The sequence below is a fragment of the Scylla paramamosain genome, chromosome 7, assembly GCF_035594125.1.
Source record: "Scylla paramamosain isolate STU-SP2022 chromosome 7, ASM3559412v1, whole genome shotgun sequence".
NCBI lineage: Eukaryota > Metazoa > Arthropoda > Malacostraca > Decapoda > Portunidae > Scylla > Scylla paramamosain.
In genome coordinates, this window is record NC_087157.1 from 21,860,616 (window position 1) to 21,881,344 (window position 20,729).

A 20,729-nucleotide genomic window follows, 5' to 3' on the forward strand; every position below is an offset into this window, starting at 1 on the left:
TCCACACTCAATGTTTCTGACCTCCCTTCACCATATTCCACTGTTTCTATCAAGATGTTTTTCTTACTAGAATCATCACTCCTCCTCCTCCCTTATTCTTTCTGTCTCTTCTCCATGTGTTATATCCTTCTTCAAATTCAACATTAATCTCCCTTGTTAGTTTTGTTTCCATAATGCATGCCACTTCTGGTTTCTTTTCATGTAAATAATCTCTTAGTTCCCTTAGGCTGGACACTAATCCATCTATGTTTGTATACATAACTTTAATTTTATTTATTGTGGACCCATTTCTTTTGTGTTCTCTCTTTGTTGTCTTACTTCTTGCCTTCTTGCCCCGCATTCTTTAACCACCATTTCCTCATTTTCATGTCTATCACTCCATATATACCTTTCTGCCTGTTGCTGTGTTCTCTCTTCGTTTTTTGTCTTGGCCTCCTCTTTTAACTCTTTCACCTTGTTTCTTTCCTCCTCATTCATTTCTCTTCTTATATATATATCCTTCATACCCTCTATCTTTCTTAACAAACTCGTTCTTCTCAAGATGTATTCGGCTGCCGCTTGGGTATTAAGTCTTATTTTCATGGGACGTTTTCCCCCTTCTGAATATTTCCCAATCCTGTACACTTCTTCTATTTGTATATCCGTTTCATCTCCTTCTTCTACAATTTTCCCAGTGATTTCTTTTGCTCTTTGTAATCCTTCTCTTTCTCTTAGAACTTTATTTGATATGGTCTTCTCTTTATCCCCAAACACTATCAGGCACATCTTTTTTTGTACCGTATCCCTTACTATGTTATCTTTTTCCTTAATGATTTTCACTACTTTTTTCGCCATCTCTTTATCATGTTCTTCTTGCTGTTTTCTTATCATTTCTGTCATATCTATCTTCTCTTGTTCTCTCTCTTCTTTCCAACTTTTCACTTCCTTTTCAACTAAGCCTTTTTACTTCACTCTGGATTTTGCCTTCATCTATCCTAACTTCTTTCTTCTCCACCATGCTCCTTAACTTTCCATTTTCTTTTTTGAGTTCTTGTATTTCTTCACTGTACTTTACATTTAAATCCACTATCTTTTCCACTTCCTCTCAGTTTCTTGTTTTCCCTTTCTCTTTTTAACTCCCTTCCTTTCAACTCTTCCAGCTCTTCAACAATATCGTTCATGTCTTTAAGTCCCCTCTCCTTATCTCCATTCCATTCTCTGACTAATGTCTCCAATCCTCTTATTTCCTCTCTTATCTTTTAATTCTCTTCTTCTAATTTCCATAATCTTGCATTTAACCTGCCTACCTGTATATCTTTTTCACTAAATCCTTCAAATTTTGGTGTGCCTCTGGGCGACAGCGACGCGGCGGCAGCTGCCATCATGCTTTGTTTACAACCGATTCGGATTCAGTGTTTTCACCCACAATTTTCACTTCATCTATTCCATCTCTGATCTTTTTTCTACTTCTTCCATAAAAACTCCACCCCACACTGTGCACTTTCTTATACTTTTGTATGGAGACAGGCTAAGGAAATACCTCGGACCCTGTGTGTGTGTGTGTGTGTGTGTGTGTGTGTGTGTGTGTGTGTGTGTGTGTGTGTGTGTTTACCTAGTTGTTTACCTAGTGGTGAAATACAGGACAAGAGCCACACTAGGCTCGTGCCATCCCATCTCCATATTGACTTTTATCTAGATTTTCTTTAAATTTATGAATTGTTTTTGCACACACAGTCTCATCCACACTATTATACTTCTGTGGGGGAAGCTATGTTTCTTGATGTCTTCTGCAAACACTCCTTTTCAATTTCCTTCCATGTCCTCTTGTGTCTCATATCTGGTACCATGAGGTCTTCTCTGTCCAGCTTTTCCATTCCTTCCAATATTTTATATATTGCTATCAAATCACCTCTTTCCCTCCTTTTTTCTAGTGTAGTCAGACCCAATCTCTTCAACCTTTTCTCATAACTATACTCTGTTAAGCTTGCAGGGATTTTAGTTGCAGCTCTCTGGATTCTTTCTAACTTTCTTGTATCCTTTTTCAAACTTGGCGACAACACTAATGCTAAGTACTCCAATCTCGGACGTATCATCGTTGTTGTCAGTTTTTTTATCATATCTTCATCAATATAGGAGAATGCTATCTTGATGTTTCTCAGCAGATTACATGTTTCTTCTATAATTCTGTGTTTCCCAAATAACAAATTATCAGTAATAATTACTCCTAGGTCATTTTCTTCTAATCCTATAGAGATTTCATCATTCCCTAAGTAATAGTTGCCAACTGGTCTTCTCGCACGTTTTCCAAAGCTCATCACACTACATTTTTTACCACTAAACTCCATGTTCCACCTCAATGACCATTCATTAATCTTAATTAAATCCTGATTTAAAGCACTGCAGTCCTCTTCATTTGTTACTTTCCTTATAATCTTAGCGTCATCAGCGAAAAGGTTCATGTAACTTTCTACACCTGTCATATCATTTACATAAACTGTGGACATAATAGGTGCAAATACCGAACCTTGTGGGATTCCACTTAATACCATTCTCCAGTTCAACCTGCTTCCTTTAATTACTGTCCTCATTTCTCTGTTTGTCAAAGTCAGTCATCCACTTCAGTCAGTGATCCACCAAGTCCTCCTATTTTTTCCAGTTTCCATATTAGTCTTCTGTGCGGAACTTTATCAAATGCTTTTCTCAGATCTAAGTATATGCAGTCAGCCCATCCATCTCTCTCTTGCACTATATCTGTTACTCTTGAGTAGAAACTTATTAAATTCACAACACAAGATCTTCCTTTTCTGAAACCAAACTGTTTCTCTGCTATCACCTTGCTGTCTTCTAGGTATTTTACCCATTTGTTCTTGATGATCTTTTCACAAATCTTTGCCACCACACTTGTGAGCGATACAGGTCTATAATTTAATGGATCTTTTTTACTTCCAGTCTTGTGAATTGGGGTAATATCCGCCTGTTTCCAATCTATGGATATTCTACCTTTTACCAGGGTGGTGCTAATTATATTGTGCAGCACTGAGACTAATTGTGAGCTACACTCTTAAAATCAACTCGATACACCATCAGGACCCATTGCTTTCCTTACATCCAGGTCTTCCAACATATTCTTTACTTTTTTCTACTGATGTTTTAATCTCCTTTAGGTTGGTCCCTTTTTCTAACACTGTCCTCTCACCTCTGGAATCATTTTCCCTAGTAAACACAGAGTGGAAGTATCTGTTAAACACTTCAGCCACCTCTTTTGGGTCTTCCACTGTCTCTTCTCCAGCTTTTACTGTGCTTATTTAATTTTTACTCTTTAATTTTCCACTGATGAATTCATAAAATAATTTTGGTTGGTCTTTACATTTCTCCACAACATTCTTTTCAAAATTTTTATGCTCATCTCTGCGAGTTTTGACATATTCATTCCTCTTCCTTATATAATTGTTCGACAGGTTCAGTCTCTTGTTTTTCTTCCACTTGTTCCATGCTTTTTCTCTCTCCAATCTAGCTGTAGCACATCTGTTTTACCAATCGTTTTTGAAAAGGTTTTCTGTTGATCTTTTGGGTACCCATTTCTCTACTCCTTTATTATAAATGTCCAGGAAAGCTGTCCACTTTTCCTCTATGTCCTCCTTTTGAATAACTATGTTCCAATTCACTTCGTTGAAATACTTCCTAAGTTGTCAAAAGTTAGTCTTGCTGTAGTTTAGCCATTCTCTTCTGTGGTCCTCTTTTCTTATACTGAGGTTATTATCCATAACTGTGAACTGAATCAGCACATGATCACTTTTTCCTATTGGGTTTATGTATTTAAGGTCTTCTACTATTTCTTGTTCCTTGATGAAAATTGGATCAAGCCTTAAAGGTGCTTCATTTCCCCTAAATCATGTGTCATCTGTAATCCATTTTGTGTCAGGAAATTTTCAATAGCCAGGTCTAGTAGCTTGTTCCCCTATGATGACTCATTGCCTTCTGTGGTCCAGTTCTCACAAGATACCTCTTTACAGTTAAATTCCCCCATCATGAGTATATCATCATTTTCCTCAAGCAGCTCTACCAAACATGTCCTTGTGTCCTCAAGCATTTTCTTATATTCATCCTCTCTCCAAGAGTTAGAATAGGGGGAACATAAGTCACCACAACATTACAGTATCTTCCCATATTCTGTCTTAAGCTTATTTTCAATACTTCTGCCTCCTCCACCCCATATGTGACAGATTCCACTAATAAATTCTTTCTGACTAGAAGTATCACACCTCCTCCCCATTTATTCTTTCTATTTCTCTTCCAGAGGTTGTATTTTCCTTCACCAATATTTAATATATCCCCTTCACTTGCCAATTTAGTTTCAACGATTCCCACGATGTCCAGTTTCTCCTCTTTTAAATAGTCTTCTAGTTCCAACACTGCCGACATTAGTCCATTTATGTTCGTGTATGCTACTTTTAGTCTTCCCCTTCTGCATTTACTTCCCTCCTGTACCACTTTCTCAACCTCATGTCCATGGCCCTCCAAAAGAACTGTTTTTTTCTCCGACCTCTGATAGTTTTCCGTTTTTTTTTATTTGCTTCTTTTCTTAGTTCATTTATAGTATCTCTCTCTTCTCTGGTTCTATCTTTTTTTATCCACACTTGTTTGTATTCTTCCACCTTGGTCAGTATCCAGGATTTACTCAGTGTTTCTTCAGCTGCCACTTGTGACCTAAACCTTATTTTCATAAGACACTCCACCCTCAACATATCAACCCAATCTTTTAATTTCTTTGATCTCTCTAGTCAGCTCTTTTTCATCTTGTAATGTCTCCACTAATTTTTCCACACATCTCTTTTCCTTCTTTTCTCTTTCAGTCCTCTGAGGTGTACACTCTTCCTTCAGGCTGAATACCACAACAGTTTTTTTCTTATCCACAGTGTTTTTCACCAAGTTTTCTTTGTTTTATAACTTGAACAACTTTTTCTGTTAGCTTTGTGTCATTTGCCTTGGTTTGTTCCTCCACAATTTTCCCAAAAATTGATCTTTTCTTCCTCTTGTTCTTTCTTCCAATTTTCATGTTTTACATTTAGCTCTTCCACTTTGTCTTCATATTCCATTGATTTCTTTTCATATAACATTAGTTTTTTTATGTAGATCATTGTATGCACCTTTCTTGGTGATCAAAGTTTCAATCATCTTCTCCATCTTACCAAATCTATCCTTCATTTCCTTCATTTTGGTTTCCAGTGTGATAATTCTCCTCATCATTGCTTCCCTGACCCTTTGGTCCTCTTCCCAAATTCCCAAGAAGTCTCTCTGTCTCACCTTCAGGACAGTCCCCATTGGTGTAAACAACATAGTGGGGACTGAAGTAGCCCCCTCTTCACCGCTCATTATAACAATTTAACTGCTTTCTACAAAACACTTTTGGGGATGGGACAGTAACGAGTAAAACCAGTGTGAACTCTCTAGGGCAGCTCTCAGCGACGTAGATGGCTGGATTTTTAGGAGCGCCTGTTTGCATTGACTCCTCTGTCTGCCATGTGTGTGTGTGTGTGTGTGTGTGTGTGTGTGTGTCATACACCTAGAAAATACAGCAACTCCTGCCGAATACTTTTATGACAACTGAAGGGTTGACTCGGGGAGAGAGAGAGAGAGAGAGAGAGATTATAGTATTAGAAATTAGATAAGTTACCACTTGCAGGCCTATGCCATATATGAGCAACTCGCACTTCTTAAGCATCTGGAGTGAAGCCTGTTCTCATGCTATACATGATAGACAGGTGGCCCACAAAAGGTACTTGAGCTTTCCATCACCAGAATCTCATGCGCTTTATATTTCTGTCTGGAACCATGCCAAGTCTGTTCTCCAACTAGCCAAAAACTCCTTCATTAATAGAAAGTGTCAAAATCTCTCAAAATCTAACTCCCCTCGTGACTTCTGGCAGCAAGCCAAAAACATCTCTAATAACTTTGCTTCTTCTTTCCCTCCTTTATTTCAGTCAGATGGCACCACTGTTATCACATCTATCTCTAAAGCAGAACCCTTTGCTCAGACCTTTGCTAAAAACTCTACCTTGGATGATTCAGGGCTTGTTCATCCCTCTCCACCTTGACTACTTCCTGCTGCCTATTAAAATTTTTTGCAATGATGTTTTCCATGCCCTCGCTGGCCTAACCATTGGAAGCCTTATGGACCTGATGGGGTCCCTCCTATTGTTCTCTGTAACTGCACCTCCATGCTTGCACTTTACCTAGTCAAATTCTTTCAACTCTGTCTCTTAACATCTACCTTTCTTTGTTGCTGGAAGTTTGCCTACATTCAGCCTGTTCCTAAAAAGGGTGACCATTCTAATCCCTCAAACTACAGTCCTATTGCTTTAATTTCCTGCCTATCTAAAGTTTTTAATCTATCCTCAACAGAAAGATTCTAAAACTGATTGCTAGTATGTGTTCCATCAAGGCTACTCTGGTGATCTGGTTTTCCTTACTAAAAGTCTTGGTCATCCTCTTTAGAGATTTTGCTTTTGCCTGTTGCCTTATACATATTAAAAGCTTTTGATAGAGTCTAACACAAAACCTTGATTTCCAAACTACCCTCCTACAGCTTCTATAATTTTCTCTGTAACTTCATCTCAAGTTTCCTTTCTGACCGTTCTATTGCTGCTGTGGTAGAAGGTCACTGTTCTTCTCCTAAATCTGTTAACAGTGGTGTTCTTCAGGGTTCTGTCCTCTCACCCACTCTCCCTATTACTCATCAATGTTTTTCTAAACCAAATTTCTTCTCCTATCCACTCCTATGCTGATGATACCACCCTGCACTTATCCACATTTTTTTCACAACCATCCAACCCTTCAGGAAGTAAACAGTTCATGCAGAGAAGCCACAGAATGCCTGACTTCTGATCTTTCTAAAATTTCTGATTGGGGTAGAGCAAACTTAGTATTGTTCAATGCCTCAAAAACTCAATTCTTCCATCTACCAACTCTATACAACCTTCCAGACAACTATCCCCTTTTCATTGACACTCAGCTGTCCTCCTCTTTTACATTGAACATCCTCAGTCTGTCCTTTTCGTATAATCTAAAATGGAAACTTCACATCTCATCTCTAGCTAAAACAGTTTCTATGAAGTTAGGCATTCTGAGACATCTCCACCTGTTTTCTCACTCCCCTCAGCTGCGAACTCTGTACAAGGGCCTTATCCGTCCATGTATGGAGTATGCTTCATATGTCTGGGGGGGTTCTACTAATACCATTCTTTTAGACAGGGTGGAATCAAAAGCTTTTCATCTCATCAACTCCTCTCCTCTAACTTTTTGTCTTCAGCCTCTTTCTCATCGCCGCAATGTTGTATCTCTTGCTATCTTCTACTGCTATTTTCATGCTAACTGCTCTTCTGATCTTGCTAACTGCATTCCTCCCCTCCTCCCATGGCCTCACTGCGCAAGACCTTCTTTCTCTCACCCCTATTCTATCCAACCCCTATTCTTTCCACCTCTCTAATGCAAGAGTTAACCAGTATCCAGTCATTCATCCCTTTCTCTGGTAAACTCAAGAATTTCCTACCTGTTTCTGTATTTCCACCTTCCTATTACTTGAATTTCTTCAAGAGAGAGAGGTTTCAAGACACTTATCCTTCAGTTTTTGAGTAATGCTTTAGACCATATTTGTTGGCCTGCATCTCAGTTTTTTTTTTTTTCTTTTTTTTTTTGTGTGTGCTGGTGTCCCACCAACATAAAAAAAAAAAAACCTATTCTGTCCATCTCTCTAGTGCAAGAGTTAACCAGTACCCTCAATCATTCATCCCTTTCTCAAGTAAACTCTAGAACTCCCTGCTTGCTTTTGTATTTTCACCATTCTGTGACTTGAATTCCTTCAAGAGGAAGGTTTCAAGATACTTATCCTTCAATATTGACTACTGCTTTATACCGTATTTGGTGACCGGGCGTTCAAGTGGGCTGGTTTTTTTTTTTTTTTTTTTTTTTTTTTTTTTTTTTTTTTGCCAGTGTCTTTCATTTATTGAAAAAATAAATAAATAAATAAGACACACTCCTATATTACACAGATATTTTGTGAAAAACTCCTTCTTGAAAGAGTTCAAGTCATAGGAATGAGGAAATACAGAAGCAGGCAGTGAGTTCTAGACTTTACCAGAGAAAGGGATGAATGACACAGAATACTAGTTTTCTCTTGCATTAGAGAAGTAGACAGAAAAGTGATGACAGAAAGAAGAAAGTCTTGTACAGCCAGGCTGCAGGAGGAGAGAACATTTGTAGTTAGTAATATCATTAGAGCAGTTAGTGTGAAAATAGTGGTAGATGATAGCAAGAGCTGCAACATTGCTGTGATGAGAGAGTCAGTCAGTTAGAGGAGTAAAGTTGATAAGACAAAAAACTTTTGATTCCACCCTCTCTAAAATAATGGTGCGACTGGAAGAGAGTGTCAGAGAATGAGATGTGAGAGAGAATAAGAACAATCCTGAAGATTGCAGTGTTGAATGAGACTGACTCAGTACTTCCTCTTTCCTCCTTAATTCTTCACTCACTCCTCACCTTTGCTGCTTATATTTATTCTTTCTACTTTCTTCCCATCCTCCTTCACCATTCCTTTACTTCTATGTCCCATGTACTTTCCATCCCTGGTTATGTCCATTCCTCCCCTTTTTCCTTTCCTCTCATTCTCTTTCATCTTTCAAATCTCCCTCCCTGCCACCTCCTCTTCCCCCTTATTTGTCAGAAATAAGGAACAAGGGGAGAGGAGAGAGAGAGAGAGAGAGAGAGAGAGAGAGAGAGAGAGAGAGAGAGAGAGAGAGAGAGAGAGAATTAATGAAGAAAAGAAATGGATGGGAATGTTGGAGAGAGAGAGAGAGAGAGAGAGAGAGAGAGAGAGAGAGAGAGAGAGAGAGAGAGAGAGAGAGAGAGAGAGAGAGGTGGGTATGTGGATGGATGGAGGGAAGGAGGGAAATGAGAGGAGGGCTGGGAAGGGGGAGGGAAGGAAGGAAGGGAGAGGAGGGCAGGGAATAAGGGAAGAGAGAGGAGGGCAGGGAAGGGGGAGGGAAGGAAAAAATGGAGAGGAGGACAGGGAATAGAAAGGGAAGGAGGGATGGGAGAGGATATACATTGCATTGCATTGGCATAGGCTTACAGGCCCAGGCATTAGATGCATGTTAATTATTAGACACTTTTTTTTTTTTTTTTTTTTTTTTTTTTTTTTTTTTTTTTTCAAGAAAAAAATTAGTCTAATGTGCCAGCAGATATGATAATCTGCATTAGAGTCAGCTAAGTCACAAGTAAATGCACTTGTGACTTGACTGCTAGAGGTCTGTAGGTAGGAAAGACAGTGCCATCTCAGTTTCAATCAGGATAGTGCTTATGACTTTTGAATCAACACCTCACCTGGGCACAAAAAAAAAAAAAAAAAAAAAAATATCACGATAACTGATAATTGATAAATCAATACATCCAAAATTTTGATACTAGCAATAATGGTATTGATATTTTTAGTAAATAATCAGTAAATCCAAATCTTTATTTTTATCTTGGAAAACTTAGAAAATCTTAGAAAAAAATCAAATTCAATGTTTATCCTGTCTCTTCACTAATGAAAAGTACTGTTTTAAGTAAAATAACTACATTCGATTTTCAAAGTTAAAAACTTTAACTAGTGATTATCACTAGTTTGGAACCAAAAGTATTGGCGATACCAATGAATCAATAACGCAGGAAAAATAATTATCACATAACCAATAACCCGATATAATTGTTGCAATAATTTATTGTGATAACACCCACTTATGCTCATTTATACGTGCCTGCCTAGGGTCACTACCTAAGCCAGTAAGAGAGTATATGTTGTAAATATTGAAGTAGTCACACAAAAGATCTTATTTAAAGTCTAAATTTTCTTTAAACTTTTTTTTTTAAGTCACAGAGATTCCATTCTTTCAAAATTCTTATATTTTATATATATATATATATATATATATATATATATATATATATATATATATATATATATATATATATATATATATATATATATATATATATATTTTTTTTTTTTTTATGTAGGAAGGATACTGGCCAAGGGCAACAAAAATCTAATAAAAAAAAAATGCCCACTGAAATGCCAGTCCCATAAAGGGGTCAAAGCAGTGGTCAAAAATTGGTGGATAAGTGTCTTGAAACCTCCATCTTGAAGGAAGTCAAGTCATAGGAAGGTGGAAATACAGAAGCAGGCAGGGAGTTCCAGAGTTTACCAGAGAAAGGGATGAATGATTGAGAATACTGGTTAACTCTTGCATTAGAGAGGTGGACAGAATAGGGGTGAGAGAAAGAAGAAATTCTTGTGCAGCGACGCCGCGGAAGAAGGGGAGGCATGCAGTTAGCAAGATCAAAAGAGCAGTTAGCATGAAAATAGCGGTAGAAGACAGCTAGATATGCAACATTGCGGCGGTGAGAGAGAGGCTGAAGACAGTCAGTTAGAGGAGAGGAGTTGATGAGACAAAAAGCTTTTGATTCCACCCTGTCTAGAAGAGCAGTATGAGTGGAACCCCCCCAGACATGTGAAGCATACTCCATACATGGACGGATAAGGCCCTTGTACAGAGTTAGCAGCTGGGGGGGTGAGAAAAACTGGCGGAGACGTCTCAGAACACCTAACTTCATAGAAGCTGTTTTAGCTAGAGATGAGATGTGAAGTTTCCAGTTCAGATTATAAGTAAAGGACAGACTGAGGATGTTCAGTGTAGAAGAGGGGGACAGCTGAGTGTCATTGAAGAAGAGGGGATAGTTGTCTGGAAGGTTGTGTCGAGTTGATAGATGGAGGAATTGAGTTTTTGAGGCATTGAACAATACCAAGTTTGCTCTGCCCCAATCAGAAATTTTTGAAAGATCAGATGTCAGGCGTTCTGTGGCTTCCCTGCGTGATATGTTTACCTCCTGAAGGGTTGGACGTCTATGAAAAGACGTGGAAAAGTGCAGGGTGGTATCATCAGCGTAGGAGTGGATAGGACAAGAAGTTTGGTTTAGAAGATCATTAATGAATAATAAGAAGAGAGTGGGTGACAGGACAGAACCCTGAGGAACACCACTGTTAAAAGATTTAGGAGAAGAACAGTGACCGTCTACCACAGCAGCAATAGAACGGTCAGAAAGGAAACTTGAGATGAAGTTACAGAGAGAAGGATAGAAACCGTAGGAGGGTAGTTTGGAAATCAAAGCTTTGTGCCAGACTCTATCAAAAGCTTTTGATATGTCCAAGGCAACAGCAAAAGTTTCACCAAAATCTCTAAAAGAGGATGACCAAGACTCAGTAAGGAAAGCCAGAAGATCACCAGTAGAGCGGCCTTGATGGAACCCATACTGGCGATCAGATAGAAGGTTGTGAAGTGATAGATGTTTAGGAATCTTCCTGTTGAGGATAGATTCAAGAACTTTAGATAAGCAGGAAATTAAAGCAATAGGATAGTAGTTTGAGGGATTAGAGCGGTCACCCTTTTTAGGAACAGGTTGAATGTAGGCAAACTTCCAGCAAGAAGGAAAGGTAGATGTTGACAGACAGAGCTGAAAGAGTTTGACTAGGCAAGGTGCAAGCACGGAGGCACAGTTTCGGAGAACAATAGGAGGGATCCCATCAGGTCCATAATCCTTCCGAGGGTTTAGGCCAGCGAGGGCATGGAAAACATCATTGCGAAGAATTTTAATAGGTGGCATGAATATGTATATATATATATATATATATATATATATATATATATATATATATATATATATATATATATATATATATATATATATATATATATATATATATATATATATATATATATATATATATATATATATATATATATATATATATATATATATATTTTATTTGGTTTATTGTTTTCCATTATTTTTTATTATTTTTTATTTATTTAATTAATTTATTTATTTATTTATTTATTTTATTTATTATTTTATTTCATTATTTTATTTATTTATTTATTTATTTATTTATTTATTTTATTTTATTTTATTTATTTATTTATTTATTTTTTTTCAGGGCAACTGCAAGATGCCTTAGGGTGTTATGAACGTCTGTGTGTCTCTCAGGGTACAGAGGCAGTATATAAGGGCTTGCTGGAGTGCTACATCAGCCTAGATCAACCTCACTCAGTGTTCAACATCACCCAAGGGCTTTTGTCCACTAGGTAAGCCCTTCCTATACCCAGAACTGTGTATAGCAAAATTATTGTTAATGAATGGTTGAGTTGCAGGTTTTCTCAATTTTTAATTAAAAGAAATTTCTCCTTTCTTTTCATTTATGATTTATCATAACATCTGTGGAAGTTAAATTTTTCACACATAATATCCCATGCTTGAAACAACCATAATAATCTCTGGCTTTGCCTAGTGTCACCCCCACTTACTCCTCTTCATCTACACCAACCAATGCTGAATGCTATTGAAAATACACCCCACCAGATAAAGTAGAGTATCATATTTGCCAGCATATCAGATGCACCTCTGCATAAGATGCACCCCTATTTTACATGGATGTTTTGTGGAAAAAAAAAATGTATTATGTTTCATCTAAAATGTACTGAAAAAAAAAAAAAAATGAGTGTGTGTGTGTGTGTGTGTGTGTGTGTGTGTGTGTGTGTGTGTGTGTGTGTGTTTCATGTAAGAGGGCCACTGGCCAAGAGCAATATTTTGAATACAGAGAAAGGCCCACTTAATGCCAGTTCCCATAGAGATATCAGATAAAATAATAAAAAAAACAGAATAAGTGACTTGAAACCTCCCTCTTGAAAGAGCTCAAGTCATAGGAAGAAGGAAATACAGAAGCAGGTAAGGAGTTCCAGTGTTTACCAGATAAAGGGATAAATGACTGAGAACATTGGTTAACTTTTGCATTAGAATGGACAAAATAGGGCTGAAAGAAAGAAGAAACTCTTGTACAACAAGGCTGCAGGAGGAAGGGAGGCATGCAGTTAGCAAGATCAGAAGAGGAGTTAGCACAAAAACAGTGACAGAAGATAGAAAGAGGTGCAATATTGTGATGATGAGAAAGACAGTCAGTTAGAGGAGAGGAGTTGATAAGACAAAAAGCTTTTGATTCCACCTGCCCAAAAGAGCGGTATGAGTGGAACCCCCTCCCACCACCTTTCCCCATACATGTGAATCAAACTCCATACATGGACATATAAGGCCCCTGTACAGAGTTAGTGGTTGGGTTGGAGGAGGTAGGAAAAACTGGCAGAGGGGCAGTGTTGGGGCTGAGAGGCAGCCATTTTGTGGTTGGGGTTATAGTGGTGTTGTGGTGTTATCAGTGGCTTTAGGGGTGGTGTCATGGTGTTATAGGTGAAGCATGGTGATGATGGTGATGTCTTGTAAGGTTTGAGGAGATGAAATATGGGAATTGTTATTTGGTGATGCAGTGATGGTGTCTGGGGAAATTTCTGCAGCTGGGGAAAATATTCCAGCAGCCTGTGAAGGAGTAAAAGGGTTTTAATGTTTTGTGAAGTGACAGCAATGTCATATATTTATGTGGATAACCTTTGAGCAATAAGGGAGGCGATATAAGAGCCTGAGTAAAGAGAAACGTATGATAATTGAGTGTGGGAATTATCCTGTGTTGGTCTAGGGTAAAAATTTGTTCCCTAACTTCCTTTAATGTGTACTACCTCAATTTATTTGTAAGTTAACATTATTGTTAATATATTCCGTTATTATACAGAATTGTGTTTTCTACACCAACAATGATCTGGTATTGAGGTGATTTCTGGCATGCTGTGCCAAGCTAAGGTTTTTGAAAGAGGGTTTAATAGCTGATGATTTCGGATAGGTCGAGTAGGTAGCCAAGGCCTTTAAAAAATCCAGACCTTTAAAACTTTCTGGGATCAGTGTAACATCCACTTTCTTGGAAAGATAACCGGAATCGTGACATTATCAGTACCAGTATTTGTGCTTGGTATACTACTGCTTCAATTCGACAGCTATAAGTCTAGTTATACAGGCTTAGGCATCTGTACTATTGGCACATTAAATGCATGGTAATTATTAAACTTTTTTTCAGGAAAAAAGTGTGTCTAGTTCACCGGTAAATACAGCAACTCACTATTTGAAAAGTAATAGGACAGGATAGGGAAGTATTTCCACTGCTGACACTATATAATATGGTTTCTGTCCTTGATCAAACCCTCTCATTTTGTAGCTAAATGCAGCAGGTTTAATAGGCATTTTTGAAAAGCACTTAATTTTGGGAAACTTTTAATATAATGATAGGAAAATCAAACACAGAATGCAAGAATAAATACTCACAAGTTTATTCCCATTTTGTACTTTTCATAAGACAACATAATGTGCAACAACATACCTGAAAAACCCATCACTCCCAAAAAAAATATGAAGGAAGATCCATGCTACACATGAAGGTTTTTGCAAGAGGGTACAAATACACTGTGACAAAAAACTTACTAGAATCTTATTAACCTACTTTCTGTACCACAGATAGATCAAAAGATCTAAGAAAAAGTAGTGTGGAAGCACAGCTGATCTGCTTAGCAATTTGGTTAGAGTCTGGTACTTCTTAACTTACTAAACCAATAATTTTGACAATGCAGCTAAAATTACATACAATTGTTCATAGGATTTATCCACAATTTACTTGAAGTAGAGAGGCAGACAGAAAGATAACTAATCAGAGCAGCAACTAAACACAATGAATGGTGAATATCATCAATAATCCAAGCAGGGATTTTTACAGGTCAGAGGACATGTCAGAACTTTCATTCTTGGCCACAAAAAGTGAGGTAGGAGCAAGATAGATAAGGGACAAGTAGGCATCAAAACAGATGAAATTATTGAACTTTGTTAAGACTGCTAATTGTGAAGTTCTGAACCCAGTGCCAGGAGAAAAACAAGACTGTGGGGGAAACAGTGAATCTAGTAACGAATATAAGAATTGCATTTGGACACTTGGATAAAGAAGTGATGAGGAAACTAATTTTAACAATGATTTATCCAAGATTGTAATATGAGTGAGTAGCTATGGTGTAGTCACCAGGTTTAAAGAAACATACCAGAAGATTGGAGAGGATACAAAGAGCAGCAACTAAGATGGTCTCAAGCTTAAGCAGTATGACACGAAAAGAGACTAGAAAAACTAAACCTTCCAACAGTAGAACAAAGAAGGGAGAGGGGAGACTTAATTGTAGTATATTGACAAATGGAAGGATTGGAAAAACTAGATAAAAATTATATTGTGACGTGGGATACAAGGGACACTAGAGAACAAGAAAAGGAGCTATAAAAGGAAACTTGTAGAAGAGATATGAAAAAGAATAGTTTTCTGCAGAGAGTAGTTGACACATGGAATTGTCTAAAAAAGGATGTGGTGGAAGCAAGAATTATTCATAACTTAAAGGCCAAGTTGGATGATAGTAAATACAAAGCTGGGACAATACAAGCATAGCTCCTTTCCTACATGTCACAACTAGGTAAATAAAACCAGGTGCACACACACACACACACACACACACACACACACACACTGCACGATGATTTAAATAAGATAAATAGATGTAGTAAATCTTGGCAAATGGAATTCAATTTAAGTAAATGTAAATTAGTGGAGTTTGGTAAGAGTAAGAAAAGAATACAATATCATTATGAGACGGAAGGTGTGAAGTTAAAGAAGTCAAAAGAGGAAGTGGATTTGGGAGTAACTGTTACTGAAAATTTGACTCCACACAGACACATTGATAAAATTATTAGAGAGACGATGAATTTGTTAAAAGGAGTAAGAATGGTATTTTCATATTTGGATGAAGAAATGATAAAAAGTAGTTGATTTCCATGATAAGACCAAGATTGGAATATGTGGCAGTGGTGTGGTCTCCTCATACAAAGAGGAATATTATAAAATTAGAAAGAGTACAAAGAGCAGTCACTAAGATGGTTCCAGAGTTGAAAAAATCAACCTATGAAGAGAGAGTAAGAATGTTGGAAATTCCTACCCTTGAAAACAGGAGAGAGAGAGAGAGAGAGAGAGAGAGAGAGAGAGAGAGAGAGAGAGAGAGAGAGAGAGAGAGAGAGAGAGAGAGAGAGAGAGAGAGAAGAGATTTAATAAACATCTATATAATGAAAATAGTATGGAAAATGTAGACAAAGAAGGTTTTATAAATTCAGACTCACAGGGTACAAGGGGACACAATAAGAAGTTGAGGAAAGTTAATTGTAGAAGAGACATTAAGAATTTTAGTTTTCCTCACAGAAATGTGAACAAATGGAATGAACTCAATGAAGACGTTGTAAATGCTGAAACTGTCAGTGTTTTTAAGACCAAACTAGATAGATATAGAGATGAGATGCTATGAGATTACTCCCCTCCCATAAACCACAACTAGGTAAATACACACACACACACACACACACACACACACACACACACAGAGAGAGACTATGTATTTGAGGAGACACAAGAGAAAGTTGAAAAGGGATGATGCTGGAATGACAAACATGCAGCTTCCTCATGGAAATATTGGTAGCTGGATTAGACAAGAAGAAATGATAGATACAAAAAGTGTACACTGGCTAAAGAAAAAACTAAACACAAATATATGATGACAGAACCTCACAAACTTTATATACTACAAAGAAGTAAATATAATTAGGTAAATAATCCCTTGGTGAGCATGATTGTTGGTCTCCCATTCTTGTAGGATCATGTACACTGTATACGTACTAAGCAAGATTTGTGCTCTTGTCTTTTTCATTGTCATAACTCAACAAGTATTCTGTGCTTACATCATAATTCAACAAGTATCTTGGGCTTACAGTTTATTAGGTGAGTAGGAGCTACAGTGTGAATGGAGACAAAGGCATATTTTGACCCATTTCATACATACCTAGTTTATATAACTGTCACCATGCATGAACATATCTTACACTATTTGATTGAGTAAAGAAATCTTATTATAGATAATAACACTACATACTATGTGTAATAATATGGTTTTCCTTTCTCAAACTTCCTTGAATAAAAGATGAGATCAAAATATGGAATGATGATGATGATGATGGTGGTGGTGGTGGTGGTGGTGGTGGTGGTGGTGATGATGATGTCTTCCTTCACCATGTACTTCTCTCATTCAATAATTGCCCTCCTCTAGGCCTGAGTTAGAGCCAGCCCTGAACAAGTATCGTGTTGAGGCAGCGTGGAGACTTAGCAAGTGGGATGAATTGGATAATTTCTTGAAGACAAGCCCAGAGGAGCCATCATGGGGAGTTGGAGTTGGGCAAGTGCTGCGAGCATTGAGGGCAAGGGACCAGCCTGCATACCTAGCCAACCTGAAGAATATCCGGGCTCACTATATTTCCATGTTGTCAGCTGCAAGTATGGAGAAGTGGGCCTATCAAAGGGCCTACCCATATATTTTGAGGTAAGAAGTGCTGCTTGTCAAAGTTTTCTTGTAGGTAGTGTGCACATGAGAATGGATATTTTAAAATGTTTATCGATACTAACTGTGGTCATGCATAAGAAAAGATTGTCATTGATATTAATTAAGTTCATTTTACTTTGTTTTTTATCCTGGAGAAAACTTTAGTTAAGATACCAAGAGAAGTGGTTTAATAGCTTATGAATCATTTAGTGAGTGACAAGTAGGGAGTGAAAACAATGTACACTCAGGTCACCACCAAATGGGAGAATTTGCTTCCACTAACAGACCATATTAGACACTATTCACATTAGAGTTATATTGAAAGTAATGACAAAAAATTACTATGGTTCTGACATGGCTGAAACAGACTACCTGGTTCTGACATGGCTGAAACAGACTACCTGCAACACTCAAATTATATTTTATGCATTTAACTGAAAGTAACTGATACTTAATTCATGTATCAAAAGATCATTGAATAAAAATGAGCACAGTATTGTAACAATCATTAAAAAATCACATCAAACCATTCTTTACTCACACAGCTGATGAATGCTCACTGTTAACCACATTGTAACACTTATGTGTTTTATATCCCTGAATAAATCACTTCCTCATTAATTTTAGATGCTTATGAATACTATTTAAGGCTAATATTAACCCAGGATTACCAGTAAATTACAGAAACATTCATCATAAGACCACACTGAAACATTTTTTACACACAAAGATGATGAACACTCACTGTTGAAATCATTTCAATCCCTACATAATATTCACATTCTATATTATTTGGCTACAAAGCTATGATCCTCATTACAAAATTCAGATGATAAAGCAATGTTTTTTTAATGGTATAAGCAGGGCATCCTCACTGCTGCATGTCATGAAAGAATTGCACAGTTGCCAAACAAACAGGCACAGGTCAAGCTGCAGGTGGCAGGGATGATGATGGCAACACACTTTTATCAATGTGTCTTTTATCAATGTGGGTGGGGTGATGACAGCAGCAATGACAGCCACATGCTCAATACTAGTACTACAGGTGGTAGGAGTAGCAGCAGCATCAGTGGCGACATGCTTGGTACTATCGCTGTTGGTGGGATGATAGCAGCAATGGTGGCTACATGCTTAATACTATTACTACAGGTGACAAGTGTGGTAGTGGCAGCCCACACTCTACCACCTGTAGTATGGACTTCTCTGTAGCTTGTTGCAGCCCATTCTTGCATTAGGGTTTTGAATCCCTCTGTGTATTTACCTAGTTGTGCTTTATGGGAAAAGAGTTATGCTCGTGCTGTCCCATCTCCATATCATTTGATATCCAATTTGGTCTTGAATCGATGTATAATTTTTGCATTTAATATCTCCTTATCCAGACTGTTCCATACATCCATACTTCTGTATGGGAAAATACACTACCTTACCAAGTTTTACGATCCTCGAGTTTTGCGCTGAGTCCTAAATTCTTACCATCCCAAGTTTTGCGCATAATCACCCCAAGTTTCCTGCTGCTTTGACAAGTATCATTCACATTTACCTGCCATCAGCATCATGCATATACATATAGTAAATCCCACCTAAGTCAGAGCTCTCTCTCTCTCTCTCTCTCTCTCTCTCTCTCTCTCTCTCTCTCTCTCTCTCTCTCTCTCTCTCTCATCTCTCTCTCTCTCTCTCTCTCTCTCTCTCTCTCTCTCTCTCTCTCTCTCTCTCTCTATGTGAAAGTAAGAACAATCCTGAGGATTGTTAATCTCTCTCTCTCTCTCTCTCTCTCTCTCTCTCTCTCTCTCTCTCTCTCTCTCTCTCTCTCTCTCTCTCTCTCTCTCTCTCTCTCTCTCTCTCTCTCTCTCTCTCTCTCTCTCTCTCTCTCTCTCTCTCTCTCTCTCTCTCTATGTGAAAGTAAGAACAATCCTGAGGATTGTTAAATAGAATGAGACTGATTGTAAATGAAAATGGAATTATACAAGAATGAAGAAAAGTGAGAAAAGATGAAGCAAAAATGACAAAGAAGGAATGAGTGTATGTACTCATAGGTAGATAAGGATAGGTAGGAACATACTCTTTGCTAAACATCACAGAGGTTGTCTTTTGTTAATTTAGTACAGGACACTTCCCTGTTGTTCGTCTGAGTAAATATTGCAAACTAGCACAACAGCAGGCACTATCCAGATCATGTGGTGCTGATGCAAATGCTGTTATTTCTTCATCCACTGTATGTAGGCAAGGGCACCTCCTAAGGTAGGGTAGAGAGAGAGAGGGGAGTGTGCTTTGGGGTGAAGTGACACTCACTTCTAGTGGCTGCATCAAGCAAGCCTTAGCAAGCAGTGGAGGGCACATCAAGACTGTTGTTGTGTCTCTTGTTGAACTTTGTGCTGTGTTAGTGTGTGCTCCAAACTCTAAACAAATTCTAAATACTAAGTTCTGTTGTGTCACTTTTTAACTGATAACATGACACAGTAACCTATTCCTGATGTCTTTTCAGTAACCAGATATGCAAACACAGTGACGTATTCCTAATGTCTCTCCAGTAATCTAAAGTTTCTCACATTAATACATTATCCCATAATGGGTGAACTTTCCTGTTGTTAGTGTAAATAAATTGTATATACTAAATTGATTCAAATTTTCTTTGCCATTTTTCAGTTACATAAATGGTGGCATACTGTTGGAATTATAGGGCATCTTTGCCATTTTAGGTTACATAAATGGTGTCATCTATTCATATCACACTAACTTAAATCAAATGTTTCTGCCACTGGCATGACAAACAGCAAAGTAGGAGAACATAATTGGTGGCAGCAGTGGGATCATTTGATTTAAAGTAGCATGATATCAATAGGCAACACCATTATGTAACCTAAAATGGAAAAGATGCCCTTTAATTCCAACAGCATGCCACCATTTATGTAACTGGAAAATGGCAAAGAAAATTTGAATCAACTCAGTATATACAATTTATTTACACCAACAAAAGGAGAAAGAGAGAGAGAGAGAGAGAGAGAGAGAGAGAGAGTATTACTCACTTGTCCCTTATCTCAGACAGATAAGGGTAGGGGAGGTGATAGGGAGGGAGCTTTGAGATAAGGCGAAAGAAGAAGTTAGAGGAAGGGAAAAAGGGGAGGAAGGGACATAACTGGGGAAGGAAAGTACATGGGACAAGGAAGTAGAGGAAGGGTGAAAGAAGAGGATGAGAGGACATGGAGAAAGTAGAAAGTATAAATATAAGCAGCAAGGGTGATTGGTGAGTGAAGAATTAGAGATATTAAGAAATAAGTATTCTCTTTTCCTGACCTCTACTCCTTTTATTTTTTTCTCCATCCATTCCCTTTACATTTA

At 37.7% G+C, this 20,729-nt stretch overlaps 1 protein-coding gene across 4 annotated transcripts in view; it reads left to right on the forward strand.

Moving 5' to 3' along the window:
- Positions 1–20,729, forward strand: part of LOC135102203 (serine/threonine-protein kinase atr-like) — a 479,415-nt gene that overhangs the window by 329,775 nt on the left and 128,911 nt on the right. For all 4 annotated transcript variants that reach the window (XR_010269589.1, XM_064007031.1, XM_064007033.1 and 1 more), the window contains 2 exons: positions 12,011–12,158; positions 17,124–17,393. Coding sequence is in view for 3 of the 4 variants with exons in the window: in XM_064007031.1 (XP_063863101.1) it covers positions 12,011–12,158; positions 17,124–17,393 (418 nt within the window). In the remaining variant the exon portion in view is untranslated. The remainder of the gene's footprint in view (positions 1–12,010; positions 12,159–17,123; positions 17,394–20,729) is intronic.